The following is a 21,941-nucleotide window of genomic DNA, read 5'->3' on the forward strand; positions in this document are numbered from 1 at the left end:
CTAGGCCAAACTTAGCAATCGGGGGAGAAGGGCCTTGGTCAGGGAGGTGGCCAAAAACCCAATGGTCACTCTGCCAGAGCTCCAGAGTTCCTCTGTGGAGATGGGAGAACCTTCCAGAAGGACAACCATCACTGCAGCACAAGTAGCCAGCCAGGCTCCCCCAGGCTGGGGGCGGAATGTTAAGGTTTCTTTTGCCGAACAAGCTTTATTTTAGTGGCCTCTGGTACATTCTCATGCAAGATTGTATTTTCAACCAGCAACTATCAGGAAATGACACTGATCAAATTCACTTTTTTCCCCTTCACTGTCCCAGTCAGGCCAGTTGGGCAAAAATCTACTGGGCCGAACATGGTGTCATTCTTAAATGCATTGGGGTCATGCGAGACCTGTAGGTTGGCATGCTTTCTCTCTATATTCAGCTGTTAATAGGCTACATTTGGTTATTATGATACGTATTAAAAAGCTGTGTAATATAATTTAGCAATGCAAGCCATTTCTCTATTCTTTAAAATTGTATTGCTTTAGTTGCATTCATTTTTGTTTTTAAAGTATGTAATTTTGAGAAGCCCCTTTAAGAAAAACGCTCCAAAAGAGATACAGTAGGCTAGCCAAGACTAATGCTAGGTATTTTTGTAGCTTTCTTATGTAAACTATCAATAGTAGGCAGATTGTCCAGTTGAAGTCGTAAGTTTACATACACTTAGGTTGGAGTCATTAAAGCTCTTTTTTCAACCACTCTACACATTTCTTGTTAACAAACAATTGTTTGGCAAGTCGGTTAGGACCTTTGGCAAGTGCATGACACAAGTCATTTCTCAAGCAATTGCTTACAGACAGATTGTATCACAATTCCAGTGGGTCAGAAGTTTACATACGCTAAGTTGACTGTGCCTTTAAACAGTTTGGAAAATTCCAGAAAACGATGTCATGGCTTTAGAAGCTTCTGATAGGCTAATTGACATAATTTCAGTCAAATGCAGGTGTACCTGCGGATGCATTTCAAGGCCTACTGTCAACCTCAGTGCCTCTTTGCTTGACATCATGGGAAAATAAAAGGAAATCAGCAAAATTGTAGACCTTTACAAGTTTGGTTCATCCTTGGGAGCAATTTCCAAACACCTGAAAGTACCACGTTCATCTGTACAAACAATAGTACGCAAGCATAAACACCATGGGACCACGCAGCCGTCATACCGCTCAGGAAGGAGACGCGTTCTGTCTCCTAGAGATGAACGTACTTTGGTGCGAAAAGTGCACATCAATCACAGAACAACAGCAAAGGACCTTGTGAAGATGCTGGAGGAAACAGGTACAAAAGTATCTATATCCACAGTAAAACGAGTCCTATATCGACATAACCTGAAAGGCCGCTCAGCAAGGAAGAAGCCACTGCTCCAAAACCGCCATAAAAAAGCCAGACTACAGCTTGCAACTGCACATGGGGACAACGATCCTACTTGGAGAAATTTCCTCTGGTCTGATGAAACAATAATATAACTGTTTGGCCATAATGACCATCATTATGTTTGGAGGAAAAAGGGGGAGGCTTGCAAGTCGAAGACCACCATCCCAACCGTGAAGCACGGGGGTGGCAGCATCATGTTGTGGGGGTGCTTTGCTGCAGGAGGGACTGGTGCACTTCACAAAATAGATTGCATCATGAAGAAAGAAAATAATTTGGATACGTTGAAGCAACATCTCAAGACATCAGTCAGGAAGTTAAAGCTTGGTCACAAATGGGTCTTCCAAATGGACAACGACCCTAAGCATACTTCCAATGTTGTGGCAAAATGGCTTAAGGGCAACAAAGTCAAGGTATCGGAGTGGCCATCACAAAGCCCTGACCTCAATCATACAGAAAATTTGTGGGCAGAGCTGAAAAAGTGTGTGCGAGCAAGGAGGCCTACAAACCTGACTCAGTTACACCAGCTCTGCCAGGAGGGATGGGCCAAAATTCACCCAACTTATTGTGGGAAACTTGTGGAAGGCTACTCGAAACATTTGACCCAAGTTAAACAATAAAAAGGCAATGCTACCAAATACTAATTGAGTGTATGTAAACTTCTGACCCACTAGGAATGTGATGAAAGAAATAAAAGCTGAAATGAATCATTCTCGCTACTATAATAGTATCTGACATTTCACATTCTTAAAAATAAAGTAGTGATCCTAACTGACCTAAGACAGGGAATTTTAACTAGGATTAAATGTCAGGAATTGTGAAAAACTGAGTTTAAATGTATTTGGCTAAGATATATGTAAACCTCCAACTTCAACTGTATGTGCTTGTATGTTCACTATTCAAGGTTTACTTTTGTAAATCTCTTTCCCCCAAATAAATAAGCTCAGCGAGTAGATTGATGGCCACTTCTTTTTGCTCTGGACAGCTCCCATGTGCTGTGTAAAGTCATCAACTCATGTACTGCTCGAGAAGTGATTCGCGGGAGCATGGTGGTGCTTGAATGCATGGCCAATCATATTGCTCAAATACAAATAGAATGTAATTTAGGTGTGGTCTTTAATTTCATGCTCTCTCCCTTCATGTAGAAATTTGACTGCAATCACAACACACACACACACAACCAAAGACAGGATCAGCAGTGGTTCCCTGTCATCGCTCACTTTGTGACTGACAGGCGCCCGTCCTATCAATAGATTGCTAGATGATGGCGGGCTCAGCAGACTTTTTTCTGACTAGTGAATTGAAAAGTAGCCTAGTTAATTTAAGTGGAAAAAGTGCCGACAGCCAGCGCTAGTGGAAACCACTGCTGTAGCAACTATAGTAGAATAGATATGGTTTCAGTGCAAAGGGGCACTACACACGATCAGTTTGCAGGGGGCACTGAGAACAAAAAACTAGACCAGAACTGACACCATAAGTTCAATGACAAAACAGCCACAATAGGGGTCACTGAGGGACGTACCTGGCCTTTGGAATTAGACCTGAACAATAAAGTATCTACAACATGAAACATAGCCCGCACTGTACAACAGCTTCTAAGCCGACTAACTTCATTGATTACAAATACTTGTGTTAGTTACTTGTTGCTAGCTTGCCATTACAGTCTTATAACAGTAACAGGATCTCATTATGGTACGACTAATGCACAAGGTTAGCAGTTAGTCCGAAGCATACATTGGCTCATAGACAACCGTTGGTCACCTGTGTCATGGGGAACATCCACCATATTGCCTCCACCTTACAGAAGGCCAGGGTTAAGCCCAAGGGAAAGGCGGAGGGAGCCACTTGGGATCAGCTTCCCCAGGTCGAAAGAGTTTCCTGTAACTCTTTCAGAGGAACCTATACCCTAGTAGTGTCTCACCTTGAGCTGCTTCTCCTTCTTCTTTCGGACCTCCTCCCACTCATTGACTATGCGTCCCCAGAGGATCCAGGAGTCCTCCTCCAGGTGAGACAGGTTGGAGGAAGCCGAGGAGCTGGACACGAGGCTGGAGACGCTGTTACGTCTGGATCCGTTCACAGAGCGGAGGGACTTACTGTCCGTCTCCAGCAACCTAAAGAGACAAGCACAACAGGCTTAAGCATTTCTTTCCTCTTTTGACCGTTCAACTTAGGCCTACAAGATCTGCAATGAGAGACATTAGACTCAGACTGAATGAGGGAACATTTCATTCTATGTTTGGAAGTGAAAGCAGCTCAAATACAAAATTATAGACACAGGTAACAATGTAGCATAACTGCCAATGTCCCTGTCAATCTGAAACCTTTCATTAGTGCCAATAATTTGATATGGGCAGTGAAAGCAGAGTGGGTTTACTGGACATTGAGTAAACGCTTGACGCAAGTAACCCAATAATTGTAGCGGAACATTTATCCAAATCATGCTGGCACTTCTAGAGCAGCGCTAAAAACAGATAAGCTTGATTAAGAAGGTAGAAATTGTGAGGTGTAGTACAGCTTTATGACAGCAGAGCCACAGCCAAGGAGAAGCCTAACAGCAGCCCCAGCGATGATAGGAGCAAAGCCTGCTGCCGCCACAGCTCTGAGCCCTGGATGTAGGGTCGATGGGGTTACAGACAGTAAGGCTTATAGTGCATCTCTTCAAAAAGGTGGACAGGACAACACATCCCGTCACTGCACTTCTGCTCGTTTCCTCGACCAAAAATGCAGTGAACATAGATAGTAAAGCCTTGAACAACCACCATGATCACTTCATCAGGGTCAATACTAGGGTCGGGCGATATTACGACAGCATAGTCTATCGCCCATGGTGACAACATCGCAATTCACCAATAATGACTCACTTCTTGTAGCAGGCATTACAGAACATGTACACAGGTCTCTCAAGCACAAGCCAACGCAGTAGTGAGTAGCCAGCAGCCAGCTGATCTATATATTTCAATTCTGGCCAACTTGGATCTATTTGCTAGCTAAATAAAGCAATTATCCAGTTGGTAGAAGATGGTGGACTGCTTCTATCCAGCCCATGAAGTGGACCTATAAACTAGCTCACTGCAGTAAAACAGCGCATTCCTCATCCCACAATCACTGCTCCAACATGTAAGCGTCGCAGACAGACAGACAGACACCTGTTCTGCTCCTCCACCAGAAAGGAATATTTGAAAAGATTTGCCACTGCCTGCACTTAGCCTCTGCCCAGGCTATAGCCCAACTGTGAGTTAAGCTGATTTGGGGCCATAGCGTCATATATCACCATTTTTATGGGTACATAATCACTATAGGACAAAGGTTGACATTGCATTTTTACAGTCCACTCCAAACACATTTTTCAGTCAGGCTGATATTTAAAATGAACCTTTAACTTGCATTAAGGTCCCAGGTGACAGAAAACAAAGTGGACTTGCACAATTATTTACCTATTACTTCAATGTGATCCTAATTTTGAACAAAACATGACCACTTAAAAAAAAATCTCATTTCAGAACGTGCTTAACCATGCCAATGCTAAAATGTACAGGTTTAAAACGGTGCAGTTTGCGTATATTTAGGAATGGAGAAATAAATAAATTAGGAATGTAAAGCTGGAATGCGCTCTTTTTAACAAAAGGCCATTAAAACAGCGGTTTCCCACATTACATTAGGAATTGTATTGCATTGACTGCTTGTCAAAATGCATGTTTCCCTCACCATGGCACTTGCAGGTTGAATGCGCCTTGAAATAAATATTTATCTCGCTTAGAACGCACAACAAGATGACTAAGTAAATAGACAAACTATTCTACTATGGGGTTGTCTGGTTTTTCTATTCATTACTCGTTTTGTTTGCAGAGGGAAAGTAAATGTGTCACATCTTTTTTTGGCGTGGCGAGAATGATTTTGCCGTGGCGCAGCGCCACAGTTAAATGATTGCAGAGGAAACACTGAACAGGCCCCTGGCCTGTGAGAGGGAACCATGCCTATCATCCTATACAGTGCACTGCGGACAAGCCCTTGGGTGCGTCCCAAATTGCAACCTAGTCTCCTGTAGTGCACTACCTTACACAAGGGCTATGGTCAAAAGTAGTGCACTACATAGGGAATAGGGTGCCAGTTGGGAAGAGGCTATGTCTGGGCCTACGACACAAAGGCCCATAAATCTGATCTCGGAAAAAGGGCCTGGGCCTCTCGGGTGCATGGTGACGTCACTGGGAGAGCTCACAGACTGGGTAGGGTTACAGCCATATTTGGGTCAGGAGAGAGGGGGTCAGGGTAGGCCTGGGTTACTGTCACAGCTAGAACGGCACCAGCAAGGGTTTTACAGTTTGTGGTTTTACATGTTTGAGAAACATACCCAGAACAGCAATTCACTTCTGCATCCTCGTTGTGTAGATTGTGATGCAGGTCTGTAGATATTGTACACATGAACTGGTCTCGTTCCAAACATTATCAGCAAAGTTATATTCCATTTTGTAGCGACTCGAGCAATACCTCTCTGTCCATTCTACAGGTATCAAAATAAAAGGAAACACTTGAGTAAATGAGGGACACAAAGTATATTGAAAGCATGGGGTGCATCCACACAGGAAGTTGCAGACACTTGTAGAATCTATGCCAAGTCACATTGAAGCTGTTCTGGCAGCCCGTGGTGGCCCAAAGCCTTAAGACACTTTTTTCCATCTACGTAACATTACAAAAATCCGAAACTTTCTGTCCAAAAATGATGCAGAAAAATTCATCCATGCTTTTGTTACTTCTAGGTTAGACTACTGCAATGCTCTACTTTCCGGCTACCCGGATAAAGCACTAAATAAACTTAAATTAGTGCTAAATACGGCTGCTAGAATCCTGACTAGAACCCCAAAATTGTATCATATTACTCCAGTGCTAGCCTCCCTACACTGGCTTCCTGTCAAGGCAAGGGCTGATTTCAAGGTTTTACTGCTAACCTACAAAGCATTACATGGGCTACCTATCTCTCTGATTTGGTCCTGCCGTACATACCTACACGTACGCTATGGTCACAAGACGCAGGCCTCCTAATTGTCCCTAGAATGTCTAAGCAAACAGCTGGAGGCAGGGCTTTCCCCTATAAAGCTCCATTTTTATGGAATGGTCTGCCTACCCATGTGAGAGACGCAAACTCGGTCTCAACCTTTAAGTCTTTACTGAAGACTCATCTCTTCAGTGGGTCATATGATTGAGTGTAGTCTGGCGCAGGAGTGGGAAGGTGAACGGAAAGGCTCTGGAGCAACGAACCGCCCTTGCTGATCTGCCTGGCCGGTTCCCCTCTCTCTACTGGGATTCTCTGCCTCTAACCCTATTACAGGGGCTGAGTCACTAGCTTACTGGTGCTCCTTTATGCCGTCCCTAGGAGGGGTGCGTCACTTGAGTGGGTTGAGTCACTGATGTGATCTTCCTGTCTGGGTTGGAGCCCCCTCTTGGGTTGTGCCGTGGCGGAGATCTTTGTGGGCTATACTCGGCCTTGTCTCAGGATGGTAAGTTGGTGGTTGTAGATATCCCTCTAGTGGTGTGGGGGCTGTGCTTTGGCAAAGTGGGTGGGGTTATATCCTTCCTGTTTGGCCCTGTCCGGGGGTATCATCGGATGGGGCCGGTGTCTCCTGACCCCTCTTGTCTCAGCCTCCAGTATTTATGCTGCAGTAGTTTATGTGTCGGGGGGCTAGGGTCAGTTTGTTATATCTGGAGTACTTCTCCTGTCTTATCCGGTGTCCTGTGTGAATTTAAGTATGCTCTCTCTAATTCTCTCTTTCTTTCTCTCTCTCGGAGGACCTGAGCCCTAGGACCATGCCTCAGGACTACCTGGCATGATGACTCCTTGCTGTCCCCAGTCCACCTGGCCGTGCTGCTGCTCCAGTTTCAACTGTTCTGTCTGCGGCTATGGAATTCTGACCTGTTCCCCGGACGTGCTACCTGTCCCAGACCTATTATTTGACCATGCTGGTCATTTATGAACATTTGAACATCTTGGCCATGTTCTGTTATAATCTCCACCCGGCACAGCCAGAAGAGGACTGGCCACCCTTCATAGCCTGGTTCCTCTCTAGGTTTCTTCCTAGGTTTTGGCCTTTCTAGGGAGTTTTTCCTAGCCAACGTGCTTCAAAACCTGCATTGCTTGCTGTTTGGGGTTTTAGGCTGGGTTTCTGTACAGCACTTTGAGATATCAGCTGATGTACGAAGGGCTATATAAATACATTTGATTTGTTTGCGTTTCCATTATTTTGCCAGTTACCTGTAGCAGCAGGCTACAGGGAGAATGGAATAGCTGGATAGCCTTTTATTGCCCTCGAGTCACACAAAAAGGGAAAATAAAATTGCGGGTAAAGTTCAGAATGATACAATTTCATGTGTGCAACATCTAAAAGACCTGCATCACTATAGTGAGAGCTTTGTTGTTTCTAAAAAGGGATGTATTTGAGTCTTTATGCAGCCTTTGTTCATGTTTTTTTCAGCGCCACCATACTGAGGAAGTGCTTTGCTGTTTGGGGTAAATTTCTCAAAAACGTGAAATCACAACAACAAAAAAAAGTGTCTGCACCCTTCTACAACATCCCATTTACATTAAAAAAGAAAGATGTGGTTGTAAAAAACAAAATGTTTACTTTAATTAAAACATAACCTCACTTTCAATGGCAACTAATCTAGAAAACAGTAAGCTAGATGCCAGACCAGGTACAGTATCATACGAGAGGCCTATAAAGTGAGAAGGCTGTTGCTGAATGCAGAGCCCTATGTCATCACAGCTGTACGGGGGTGTGAGGGAATACACCTAACCAATAAGGGCCGAGGGGGTGTAGTATATGGCCAATATACCATGGCTAAAGGCTGTTCTTAGGCACAACACATCTTGGCAACACCCAAAATCCCCGCTCGACACACGGAGCAAGACACGGTAATAAACCTGTCCAGCAGAACATGATACATGTTCTAGGTAAGATACATGTTCTTGGTAGATCTGATACATCTGCCCTAGGTAAGGGACTATCATTTGTACCAACATCACAGGCCAAGGAATTTGATACAGTTATAGACTTCCAAAACTTTCTTGGTAATGGAGTTGCTCCCTTTGCACCTGCCAATGTTAATCTATTTAACAATATTAGTAACCAGACAGGAAACCGTGCTTATGTTTTTCCCATGGATAACCACCTGAATGACAATGAACTTGACTCCAGCCCTGAGGACATGACAAGGGAAAATACATATTTTAAAAGGAAAATCACATTGTTACTTCAGGTCGACCGATTAATTAGGGCCGATTTCAAGTTTTCATAACAATTGGAAATTGGTATTTTTGGATGCTGATTTTGCAGATTATTATAAAAAAAATCTTTACACCTTTATTTAACTAGGCAAGTCAGTTAAGAACACATTCTTATTTTCAATGACGGCCTAGGAACGGTGGGTTAACTGCCTTGTTTCAGGGGCAGAACGGCAGATTTTTACTTTGTCAGCTCGGGGATTCAATCTTGCAACCTTACGGTTAACTAGTCCAACGCTCTAACCACCTGCCTCACGAGGAGCCCGCCTGTTACGCGAATGCAGTAAGAAGCCAAGGTAAGTTGCTAGCTAGCATTAAACTTATCTAATAAAAAACAATCAATCAATCATAATCACTAGTTATAACTACACATGGTTGATGATATTACTAGTTTGTTTATCTAGCGTGTCCTGCGTTGCATATAATCGATTCGCGAAAAAGGACTATCGTTGCTCCAACGTGTACCTAACCATAAACATCAATGTCTTTCTTAAAATCAATACACAGAAGTATATATTTTAAACTTGCAAATTTAGCTAAAAGAAGGTTAGTAGGCAATATTAACCAGGTGAAATTGTGTCACTTCTCTTGCGTTCATTGCACGTGGAGTCAGGGTATATGCAACAGTTTGGGCCTCCTGGCTCTTTGCGAACTAATTTGCCAGAATTTTACGTAATTATGACATAACATTGAAGGTTGTACAATGTAACAGGAATATTTAGACTTATGGATGCCACCCCTTAGATAAAATACGGAACGGTTCCATATTTCACTGAAATAATAAATGTTTTGTTTTCGAGGTGATAGTTTCCGGATTCGACCATATTAATGACCTTAGTAACACAGAAATACGAGCCTATGTTATAATTAAGTCTATGATTTGATAGAGCAGTCTAACTGAGCGATGGTAAGCACCAGCAGGCTCGTAAGCATTCATTCAAACAGCACTTTCGTGCGTTAAGTGTTCATGCAGTATTGTTGTAATTGTCATTATTACAAATATATATATATTTTTTAAATTGTTCGATTAATTGGTATCGTTTTTTTTTTGTTCCTCCAATAATCGGTATCAGCGTTGAAAAAAAATCATAAAATCGGTCGACCTCTAATTGTTACCACCTAAAATAAATCCTTCTCATGAGAAATATGTTGCCGCCTAGTTGAGAAAGATGTACATAATCTCCTGGCTAAGAAAAAAAATATATATAAGGTATTCCACAATATGTCCAAAGCAGAGAAAGAATCTCTTATGGAACTGAAATATTACTCCAGTATGATTATAAAACCTGCCGACAAAGGTTGGTGCAATAGTGATACTAAATACAGCAGGCTATGAAAATGAAATACTGAGACAACTTAGTGACGATGAATTTGACAAAAGACTCCCATTGGACCCTACTAATCAATTCAAGTCTCTGATCCATGATAAATTGTCAACATTTTTGAATGAAGGGGAAATTACAAAGACCGAATATGAGGTTATGAAAGTTGACTGCCCAACCACAGCGGTCATATACGCTCTACCCAAAATTCACAAGCGCATGCATGACACTACCTATACCAGGCAGGCCCATTGTGAGTAGTAATGGATTTCTGACAGAGAATATCACTACCTTTGTAGACCATTTTGTGAAACCCTGGGTGATCTCCCTCCCCATGTCTACTAGACACTATGATTTAAAAAATAAATGAAAAAATCTGTGGACCATATACCTGAAAATTCTATTACGTGTACTCGATGTTACCAGTCTATATACTAACATCCCCCATCAGGGCGGCCTAGAGGCCCTCATGTTCTACCTCAATGAATGTCCCTCTAATGCTATTCCCAGCACTAATTGTATTGTGGACTTGGCTGAACTGGTACTAAACTCCAACTATTTTCTCTTCAGAGGAGACTTTTTCCTCCAGACTAAAAGGGGCAGCGATGAGGAGCACTAATGCTCCTAATCATGCTAACCTATATCTAGGAATGTTTAAAAAACAGGTGGTGCTGAATCCAGACCTTAACCCCTTTCTCTCCAATATTCTCCTAATTCTGAGATATTTGAATTTTCTTGATCTATCCAGGAAGATCTTTTGGAATTCCATGCTTACCTTAACTCCATGAATGAACACCTTCACGTCACCATTAACTATGACATATCACAAATCAGTTTTCTTGGTGTGATGGTTATTAACGACAAAACCTCCCTCTCTGCAGATCTCTATTGGAAACCCACGGGCAGAAATACTCTCCTTAGAGGTAACAGCTTTCATCCACGTCCACTTATTAAAAGGCTCCCTATAAGTCAATTCAGTCGTATCAGAAGAATATGCAGCTCTGATGCATCTTATCAGAAACAGACCAAGGACCTCACTCAAAGATTTAAGGAAACGGGGTACAAAGACAATTGGGTAAAACATGCCAAGGATTGTTTTGAAGGTCTAAAGCCTTCAACCAAAAGTCAAAGTTCCATCATGCTTTACCCAAAACTCACCATTGGAGAAGGCATTTAAGGCCTTCATTATCAGGAAGCACTGATACATTATTGATACTGACCCACAATTGAAACCCATTTTTAAATATCCCCCACGTATGGTTTTTAAAAGACCCCCGTACGTGAGCGATAGTTGTTAAATCTGATTACATCGACAATTTATTGTTAAAATGAGAGGCTGCCTGGATCTTTAATATAAAGACCCTTGCTGCCTTCGGCCTCAACGTGGACTTTGATCTGAAGCCATTCTTGTGATTTTGCTATGCATTGTAAATGTTTGTAGGCTTATGTAGCCAAATTGTATCCATGACCGTACGCTATCCATTCATATGTATGCTATTTTAATATATGAGAATTAACCAATATCAGGCCACACCCAGCCATGTTTACAGACACCAGTGTGTCTTTGGACACTATATAAACGCGTCACCTCATTATACCCTGATGAAGACAGCTTGTCTGTCGAAGCGTTGGACATTACATTTTTGCATCTGAGCTCCTAGAGTGTGCGGCTCTCATTTAAGTGTTCTACTCCCCTAGTCAGCACCAGCGTTTATATAGATCATTGAATGTTAATATATATATTTTTATTTGATAGGTTGTCTTAACTGGCTTGGCTATCTGGGAACAGTGGGGCGGCAGGGTAGCCTTGTGGTTAGAGCGTTGGACTAGTAACCGGACGGTTGCAAGTTCAAATCCCTGAGCTGACAAGGTACAAATCTGTCGTTCTGCCCCTGAACAGGCAGTTAACCCGCTGTTCCTAGGCCGTCATTGAAAATAAGAATTTGTTCTTAACTGCCTTGCCTAGTTAAATAAACGTAAAATAAATTAAAAACTGCCTTTCAGTTACTGACGCAAGCCTCGAACCACTAGGCTACCTGCCGCCCCATTGAATGTTAATATTGTGAAACTATGATATACATTTTTTTTTACCTCCTGTTTCAGGAAGTGATGAGATGAGTACTGCCCCTATATATTAGGTACATAGGACCTTCCACCCCCACCTGGGATAAGGATGCCAATTGAAGACCTAAGGGTCGAAACGTTGCTGTAAATAAATATCACCTGGGAACATGAGCAGCAGTGTGCTGCGTTTTCTTTTCCATTTTCCCTACATTGGCCATATGCCATACATAATTAGAACAGTAAACAAGTAGTTTTGCATCATACCGGTGGCACAGTGCCTTCGGAAAGTATTCAGACCTCTTGACTTTTTGTTACGTTATAGCCTTATTTCGCCTCAGTCTACACACAACACCCCATAATGACATAGCAAACACAGGTTTTTAGAATTTTTTGCTAATTTATTACGAATAGAAAACCTGAAATGTCACATTTACATAAGCATTCAGACCCTTTACTCAGTACTTTCCTGAAGCACCTTTGGCAGAAAGAACAGCAGTCTTGGGTATGATGCTTCAAGCTTGGCACACCTGTATTTGGGGAGTTTCTTCCATTCTTCTCTGCAGATCCTCTCAAGCTCTGTCAGGTCGGATGGGGAGCTGCACAGCTATTTTCAGGTCTTTCCAGACATGTTCTATCGGGTTTAAGTCAAGGCCACTCAAGGACATTCAGAGACTTGTCCCAAAGCCACTCCTGCATTGTCTTGGTTGTGTGCTAAGGGTCATTGTCCTGTTGGAAGGTAAACCTTCACCCCAGTCGGAGGTCCTGAGTGCTCTGGAGCAGGTTATCAAGGATCTCTCTGTACTTTGCTCCGTTCATCTTTCCCTCGATCCTGACTGGTCTCCCAGTCCCTGCCACTGGAAAACATCACCACAACATGATGCATGAGGAGTGGCTTCCGTCTGACCACTCCACCATAAAGTTTGTTCGGCCAGCTCTAGGAAGAGTCTTGGTGGTTCCAAACTTCTTCCATTGAAGAATGATGGAGGCCACTGTGTTCTTGGGGACCTTCAATGCTGCAGAATTTCTCTCTCCATGGAAGATTTCATGCAATGTTATTTTCAGAAATACATCACAAATGTTGATAGAATGAACAGTGTAAGTTGGCACATACACTGTGGCAGACAGGAAAGCGGAGGTCCAAATGTAGCCTAGTCGCTGCTCCTCAGCTAATAATTCACCAGTACACAAACAGGTCATACTGGGTTCTCACAGACGGCTCAAAACAAAATACATGAAACCATTGAGATTTACTGAAAAGTTTAAGTACAGGCTCCATTACATTTAGCATAACCAGAATAAGAGACGGAAATCACAAAGATTCCTAGGAGAGGAACTATTTAAACGAGTCGATGTGGTTTGTTGCCAAATAATCCATGTCAGTTACACCGTCTTCCGTTGTGGCCTCTTGGTAACAAGAAAAGAGCCATGTGATCTAGAAAGAGAAGTAACAATCCTTGTGTTGCTTACCAAGACAGACTCATGGTGCTTTCTTTATGTCTTTGTTATGTAGAAGATCCAGAGAAGCTACCAGCCTGGTGAACTGGCTGAACTGAGTCTGGGACTCTTGTCCCTGTCTCTCTCACTCACACACACACACACACACACACACACACACACACACACACCTCTTATCTACTCTACATGGTACAAAGGCCTTCTCCAAACATGGATTTCAAAATACAAAAGTAATCTGTCAGTTCCCACAGATAATAGCCTAGTTTTTGCTGCACATCAGTGCCTGCCTGCTCAGTCAGAAAGAGAGAGAGGATAGCTAGGCATGTACAGAGCATTCAGAAAGTATTCAGACCCCTTCCCTTTTTCCACATTTTGTTACATTACAGCCTTATTCTAAAATGGATTAAATAAACAATTTTCCTCATCAATCTACCCACAACACCACATAATGACCAAGCAAAAACAGGTTATACATTTTACCAAACGTGTGTGCGTGTGTATATAAAACAGAAATATCACATTTACATACATATTTAGACCTTTTACTCAGTACTTTGTTGAAGCACCTTTTGCAGCAATATACAGCCTCGAGTCTGAATAAGGTATTTCTGTGTAGTTCTTTTTGAAATACATTTGCAACAATTTCTAAAAATCTGTTTTCGCTTTGCATTGTGTGTAGATTTATGAGGGAAATTGTTTATTTAATCAATTTTATAATAAGGCAGTAACGTAACAAAATATGGGAAAAGGGAAGGGGTCTGAATACGTTACGAATGCACTGTACATTTCTGTTTTTCATCTTGGCATTCATTAGGGGAGGAACAAGGAATCTCAACATCAATATCAGTGGGATATCATATGCCTGAATGAGTCTTCATGCAGTGAATATGATTTGCTTTTTCCTTCTTCAAAGATGACTATTTTCAATGGAAAGATGTCAATTAAAACTTTTTTTGTTTGTTGTTGAAAACATTAATGAGCAACGACATTTTCGGGCCACATTAACAATGATCCTTAAAATCGTGCTTCCTACCTGACACAGCCTTTTCTAAGGGGGCAACAAGCACTCTACATTTTAATAGGGTGACATGAGGGTCTTTGTGGGCTGTGGCAGATGATAGGGTATTGTTGTCAGTCACAGGGAAGGAGGGAGGGATGGAAGAGGGAAGAAAAGGGAGGGGCAGCAGGGACATGTGCCTCGTGAAAGAGGCCAGCTGTGGCCCTGCTTGCAGGGGTTGAGATCTGGGTCAAAGATCAAATAGCCCAGAAGTCCCCTCTACATCACCACGCCTTCTGTCCACCCTTTGTTCAAGAAGGTGCTTAGAGGTCTGCCCAGGACAATGAAAAGGAAAAGTTGAATAATAAAATCTAGTGAGACATCATTGTGGTACAGTCCATGGAGTGAGAGACTGATGCCAAAAGGAGCTAGAAGAGGATAAGAATCATCCATCACTAGTGAAAGCAGAAGTCTCTCTCTCAGTCTATAGCCAAGCTTACAGAGCATGGGGGGAAAAAACATTTTCAAATATCACTCTCACTTCCTGCTCATCTAACACAGCAGATTGTGCAGATAGTTTCACCTTCAAATGTGTCCTACTACAGTTTGTCTCAGCCCCACTATGAGCATCGCTCTCACACTTGAAACAGATCAGTTCACCCACCCTTCATTCGGTCTGTAAAAGCCAAGGCTACATCTCACAGGGCTCGGAATACAGTATTCTTCACTTGAGATACTTGAGAAGGCTTTACACAGCAGTGAGTATAAACCCAAGCAACCGGCTGCACTTCCCAGTTATCATCGTTTCCATGTCAACACTGAGACTTCTTATAAAAGCAGGGTGAGAGCCATAGGAGGGACAGAAGGAGAGAGTGGTGGGAGAAAAGGGAGAAATAGAGAGAGTGGAGCGACAGCAGTGGGGACTAAATGCACACTAATCTTGTTTCAGCTAATGAAAACTTCAGGTGACAGAGTGTGGCTGGCTGTTCTTACTAAGATGATTGTGCCATGCCTTCACAACCACAGTTAATATTATACTCACTGTTGTTGGGTGTCATGCAATTCTATTGCTAGATGGACAATTAACATTACATAACCAATGGCTTTGCCAATGGTCTACAACAGGGATGGGCAACTTTGAAGCGGGTGGGGGCCACAAAAAAATCTGAACTCATCATGAAGAGCAAGACATTTTAGCCCCCCCCCAAGACAGCGGTGAGATTTACATTTAAGAGTTCTACACATTTTTCCATGGAGCATAGATACATGTTGTAGTTTTAAAGCAAGTTTGCTACATTTCTACACATTTTGCCATGTGGATAAGAGAAGATTTAGCCATTTTTAATATGATATCTGAGTGAGCGTAACTAACAAAATCATGGGGACCCCCGGTCGGTAACTCGACCACGATTATTACAAGTTTAGATAGCTGGCTAGACTAACTTCCCAATCTAAACAATGTTACCTGAGATGTGCTAATTAAGTTGCTGTCAATGACTGACATAACAGAAACATGAATGATGTTGACACTTGGCAGTTATTGAGTGATTGATTGTTTAACATGATCCCCTCACCTGTTCTGCTCCTCCAGCTTGGCCAGCAGCTCCAGTTCATCTGGGCTGAGCTTTGCAGGCGATGCCGAAGTGGGGGACGAGGAGGAGAGGGAGGTGGAGGACGAGGTGGCTGTGGTGGTCTGCAGGGACGAGGGCACCGTTGCCACCTGGCTAGACGGCGTGGCCACCTGGCTAGCCATCTGACTGACCGTGTGTGACACTGAGTTCTTCACCCATGAGAGTGTAGAACTCAGCTTGCCTGCAACCTTTTCAGTCGCCACCTGTGGAGGAGATAAGGACTCATGTGAGCTGTAGGAGGACTGGAGGAGGCCTTTACAATTTAACTTCCTTCCTTGTCTGTTTCATGGATTTTGGGCTTTTTGGTAATGCTTTAGTTATGGACACTGGATAGCCAGAGAACAAAAAGGACTATTGAAAACCACACTGATGTGTGACTGTGTTAGTGTGTAGTTTCATCATGCGCTCCGTAGCCGATGTGAGTAAGACCCAAAGACGTGAACATTCACAACACCACAGGACCAGAAGGATTACTAGGATGCTTACTCAGAGTATGCGCTGTACAGCTGGAAAGTGTCTTCACTGACATTTTCAACCTCTCCCTGACCCAGTCTGTAATACCTATGTTTCAAGCAAACCACCATAGTCCCTGTGCCCAAGAACACCAAGGTAACCGGTCTAATTGACTACCGCCCCATAGCACTCACATCTGTTGCCATGAAATGCTTTCAAAGGCTGGTCATGGCTCATCAACACCATCATCCCAGAAACCCTGGACCCACTCCATTTCACCCCAACAGATCCACAGATGATGCAATCTCTATTGCACTCCACACTGCCCTTTACCACCTGGACAAAAGGAACACCTATATGAGAATGCTGTTCATTGACTACAGCTCAGAGTTCAAACCCATAGTGCCCTCTAAGCCCATCACTAAGCTAAGGACCCTGGGACTGAACACCTCCATCTGCACCTGGATCCTGGACTCCATGCCGGGCAGCCCTCAGGTGGTGAGACAGGGTTTCCGTTAGGAAAATGTGGCGGCGGACATTTGACCTGCAACATTTGAATTTACATTTGAATAATTTACCGGACCCACATGCATTGGGTGTGCAACCTCATTAGGGCATCCACCCACGATTCTCAGAATGACAGAAATAACATTTAGAATATGGTTATTTATATTAACAGAGCATTCAAGTCGAGGATGCAACGATGTGCAGTCTTTCTTACCGAATTCTGAAGTGCACTTTGAAGCTGTTAGAATAACTGCCCACATTTACTTTTCCTCGGCCAACAAGACGAGTAACAAACAGCAAAATCACTAGCCTATGTAAATCTACTATTATAGAAACGCTTAGGCTACCTACTCTATTGGTCAGCTTGTCGAGAAAGAAAGAGGCTATTCCAAAACAGACTCTGGGACGATAGATCCCAAATTCATACAACCAGTAGGCCTAGGATACATAAAAGAAAACCTGTTAAAAAGCAATGAATGATACAACAGATCAGAACATTTAGCTTTAAAATGTTAAAACTATTATTTATTCACATTATTAGCACAGAAATGCACACAAGGCAGTAGGCTGCGTGTGAATGTTCATTCCATAATGCAATTAAGCGGGAAAACAGTTGTCAAAAGGGCAATACACATGCAAGTAGTTTCATGTGATGAAAATATCCTTTAGAAATGTAGAAAGAGATCAGATCGAATAGGCTACTTTGAAGCAATTTAAGGTTTGAAGGTTTGATGCTGCTTATTCAAAACAACTGGGAACTCGGAAACCTCCGACTTCAGTGTGTTCAAGACAACTGGGGGGAAAAAAACAGTCATCCAACTCGGAATTTCAAAAACTTGCAAACACGGGCGTCTTTCTAGAGCGGTGATTCCCAACCAGGGGTACTAGGACCCATGAGGGTACTTGGACTATACACAGGGGGTACTTGAGAAGACTTATGAGACCATAGGCCTACTGGTAAAAGACACGAGGGGGCACTCCGGGCAGAGCAAAATTCAGTTGGTGGTACAGTAAACAAAAGAGGTTGGGAACCGCTGTTCTTGAGCTACATCTTTCCGACCTGAAGATCACTGAAGTCCTGATTTGAGCTCGTATTTGTTCTAAGTTCCCAGTTGTCTTGAAAGCACCACAAGATGCTGCAGCAGTAGCTGATTTCCCACTCAAAGGCTCTATATACTGTACGTGTGACAAACGAATATACTGTACACGCGCCAATTTAATTCCACTAAATTGGTGGAAGAGTGGGGTAACATCTCACAGCAAGAACTGGAAAATCTGGTGCAGTCCATGAGGAAGAGATGCACTGCAGTACTTAATGCAGCTGATGGCCACAACAGATACTGACTGTTACTTTTGATTTTGACCCCCCTCTTGTTCAGGGACACATTATTCAATTTCTGTTAGTCACATCTGTAGCACCTGTTCAGTTTATGTCTCAATTATTGAATCTTATGTTCATACACATGTTAAGTTTGCTGAAAATTAACACAGTTGACAGTGAGAGGACGTTTCAATTTTTGCTGATATATATCATTTTTTATTTCTCAGGATTTTGGAAATTCTTCCGGGACCACGTTTTCATATCAGTCGTCCCCACATGGGTTTGCAACCCCTAGTATGGTAACCATCTCGGAGACCATCAAAGCCCTTTCTAATTCTCTACTTTCGCATATTTTTTTTATACTAACAAAAACTAATATTAGATTAGTGAACAAATAACAATTACATTCTTATCTCATTAACTGAATAAACAAATTTATGCAAAACCCAATGCCCATGTGTGAAAAAGTAATTGCTCACTTACACCCAACAATTTTAGGGCTTTCAAGCATTTACTGCTCGTTTTATGCCCTGCCGCAACATTTCAATTGGGATTAGGTCTGGACTTTGACGAGGCCATTCCAAAACTTCAAATGGGTTGCTTTTTACCCATTTTCAGGTAGACTTGATTGTGTTTTTGATCATCGTCTTGCTGCATGACCCAGCTGTGCTTCAGCTCACAGACAGATGGCCTGACATTCTCCTGTAGAATTATCTTATACAAAGCATATTTCATGGTTCCTTCTAATAAGACAAGTCATCCAGGTCCTGAGGCAGCAAAGCATTCCCAAAACATCACAGAACCACCACCATACTTGACCGTTGGTATGAGGTTCTTACTGTAGAATACAGTGTTTGGTTTTCGCCAGGAATAAAAATGGGACCCATGTAATCTTTGTGTGTGTTATTTGTAAATCCAGGTTCCCTTTAACTAATACCAGGTTTGGTTGAAGGTCTGATAACATTCAGTATCAAAAATATGCAAAAATAGAGGAAATTAGAAAGGGGCAAAATACCTTACAGGCCATCAGACTGTTGTACAGTCACCACTAGCAAGCATACGCCCAGTACCCTGCCCTGAACTTTAGTCACTGTTACTAGCCAGCTACCACCCGGTACTCTACCCTGCTGCCCTGGGGGTGCAACTCAATATTAGGAAGGCGTTCCGAATGAATTAATGAAACCAGTCAAAAGTTTGGACACACCTACTAAATGTTTTTTTAAACAATTATTTACATTGTACAATAATAGTGAAAACATCAAAACTATGAAATAACACATATGGAATCATGTAGTAACCAAAAACATGTTCATTAAAAATATATTTATATTTGAGATTCCTGAAAGTAGCCACCATTTGCCTTGATGACAGCTTTGCACACTCTTGGCATTCACTCAACCAGCTTCACCTGGAATGCTTTTCCAACAGTCTTAGAGGAGTTCCCACATTAGCTAGGCACTTGAAACTGCTTTCCCTTCACTCTGCGGTCCAACTCATCTCAGATGGGTTGAGGTCGGGGGATTATGGAGGCCATCATCTGATGCAGCACTCCATCATTCTCCTTCGTGGTCAAATAGCCATTTGGGGCGGCAGGTAGCCTAGTGTTTAGAGCGTTGGGCCAGTAACCGAAAGGTTGCTGGATTGAATCCCCGAGCTGACAAGGTACAAATCTGTTGTTCTTCCCATGAACAACCCACTGATCCCCGGTAAGCCGTGAATCTTTTCTTAACTGACTTGCCTAGTTAAATACATTTTACATTTAAAACATTTAAAATTACACAGACTGGAGGTGTTTTGGGTCACTGACCTGTTGAAAAACAAATGATATTCCCACTAAGCGCAAACCATCTACATTATCTCAGCTCACTGGTCACCATAGCAGCACTCACCCGTAGCACGTTCCACAGCAGGTATATCTCACTGGTCAAACCCAAAGCCAATTTCTCCTTTGGCCGCCTTTCCTTCCAGTTCTCTGCTGCCAATGACTGGAACGAACTGCAAAAATCACTGAAGCTGGAGACTCATATCTCCCTCACTAGCTTTAAGCACCAGCTGTCAGAGCAGCTCACAGATCACTGCACCTGTACACAGCCCATCTGTAAATAGCCCATCCAACTACCTCATCCCCACTATACTTATTTATCTTGCTCCTTTGCACCCCAGTATCTCTACTTTCACATTCATCTTCTGCACATTCCAGTGTTTAATTGCTATATTGTAATTACTTCGCCACCATGGCCTATTTATTGCCTTACCTCCCTTATCTTACCTAATTTGCATACACTGTATATATTAAAAAATAACTCTGTGTTGTTGTATGTGTCGAACTGCTTTGCTTTATCGCAGTTGTAAATGAGAACTTGTTCTCAACTAGCCTACCAGGTTAAATAAAAGGTTAAATAAATTCAATATTTTTTTTTAAACAGGTGGGATAGTGTATCGCTGTGGTGGCCATGCTGGTTAATTGTGCCTTGAATTCTAAATAAATCCCAGACTACGTCACCAGCAAAGCACCACCACACTACATGCTTCACGGTGGGAACCACACATGCAGAGATCATCAGTTCACCTACTCTGTGACTCAAAGACAAGGCGGTTGGAACCAAAAATATCACATTTGGACTCAGACTAAAGGAAGATTTCCAACAATATTATGTCCATTGCTCGTGTTTCTTGGCCCAAGAAGGTCTCTTTTTCTTATTTATTTTATTTAACTAGGCAAGTCAGTTAAGAATAAATTCTTATTTACAATGACGGCCTACCCCGGCCAAACACGGACGACGCTGGGCCAATGGCACTCCCAATCACGGCCGGTTGCGATAAAGCCAGGAACCGAACTAGGGTCTGTAATGACGCCTCTATCACTGAGAAGCAGTGCCTTAGACCGTTGCACCACTCGGGAGCCCTTATTGGTGTCCTTTAGTAGTGGGTGGTTTATTCGCAGCAATTCGACCATGAAGACCTGATTCACACAGTCTCCTCTGAACAGTTGATGTTGAGATGTGTCTGTTACTTGAACTCTGAAGCATTTATTTGGGCTTCAATTTCTGAGGCTGGTAGCTCTAATGAACGTATCTTCTGCAGCAGAGGTAACTCTGGGTCTTCCTTTCCAGTGGTGGTCCTCATGAGAGCCAGTTTCATCATAGTGCTTGATGGTTTTTGCGACTGTACTTGAAGAAACATTCAAAGTTCTTGACATTTTCCGGATTGACTGACCTTAATGTCTTAATGTAATGATGGACTGTTGCTTCTCTTTGCTTATTTGAGCTGTTCTTGCCATAATATGGACTTGGTCTTTTACCAAATAGGGCTATCTTCTGTATACCACCCCTACCTTGTCACAACACAATTGATTGGCTCAAATGCATTAAAGGAAAGCAATTCCAGAAATGAACTTTTAAGAAGGCACACCTGTTAATTGATATGCATTCCAGGTGACTACCTCATGAAGCTGGATGAGAGAATGCCAAGAGTGTGCAAAGGTGTCATCAAGGCAAACGGTGACAACTTTGAAGA

General features: G+C 42.6%; 1 protein-coding gene across 5 annotated transcripts in view; it reads right to left on the reverse strand.

The window, feature by feature from the left end:
• LOC139406733 (ecotropic viral integration site 5 protein homolog) overlaps positions 1-21,941 on the reverse strand; it is a 90,990-nt gene that overhangs the window by 45,896 nt on the left and 23,153 nt on the right. For 3 of the 5 annotated variants that reach the window (XM_071149709.1, XM_071149712.1, XM_071149710.1), the window contains exons 2-3: positions 16,088-16,347; positions 3,324-3,513 (exon numbers count right to left, since the gene is read on the reverse strand). In XM_071149709.1, coding sequence (XP_071005810.1) covers positions 3,324-3,513; positions 16,088-16,266 — 369 coding nt within the window. In that variant the 5' untranslated portion in view covers positions 16,267-16,347. Of the gene's footprint in view, positions 1-3,323; positions 3,514-13,528; positions 13,619-16,087; positions 16,348-21,941 lie in introns of those variants that run through there. The other 2 variants (XM_071149713.1, XM_071149711.1) reach the window with 2 other exon arrangements.

The sequence above is a fragment of the Oncorhynchus clarkii genome, chromosome 4 (assembly GCF_045791955.1).
Source record: "Oncorhynchus clarkii lewisi isolate Uvic-CL-2024 chromosome 4, UVic_Ocla_1.0, whole genome shotgun sequence".
In the NCBI taxonomy this organism is placed as follows: domain Eukaryota; kingdom Metazoa; phylum Chordata; class Actinopteri; order Salmoniformes; family Salmonidae; genus Oncorhynchus; species Oncorhynchus clarkii.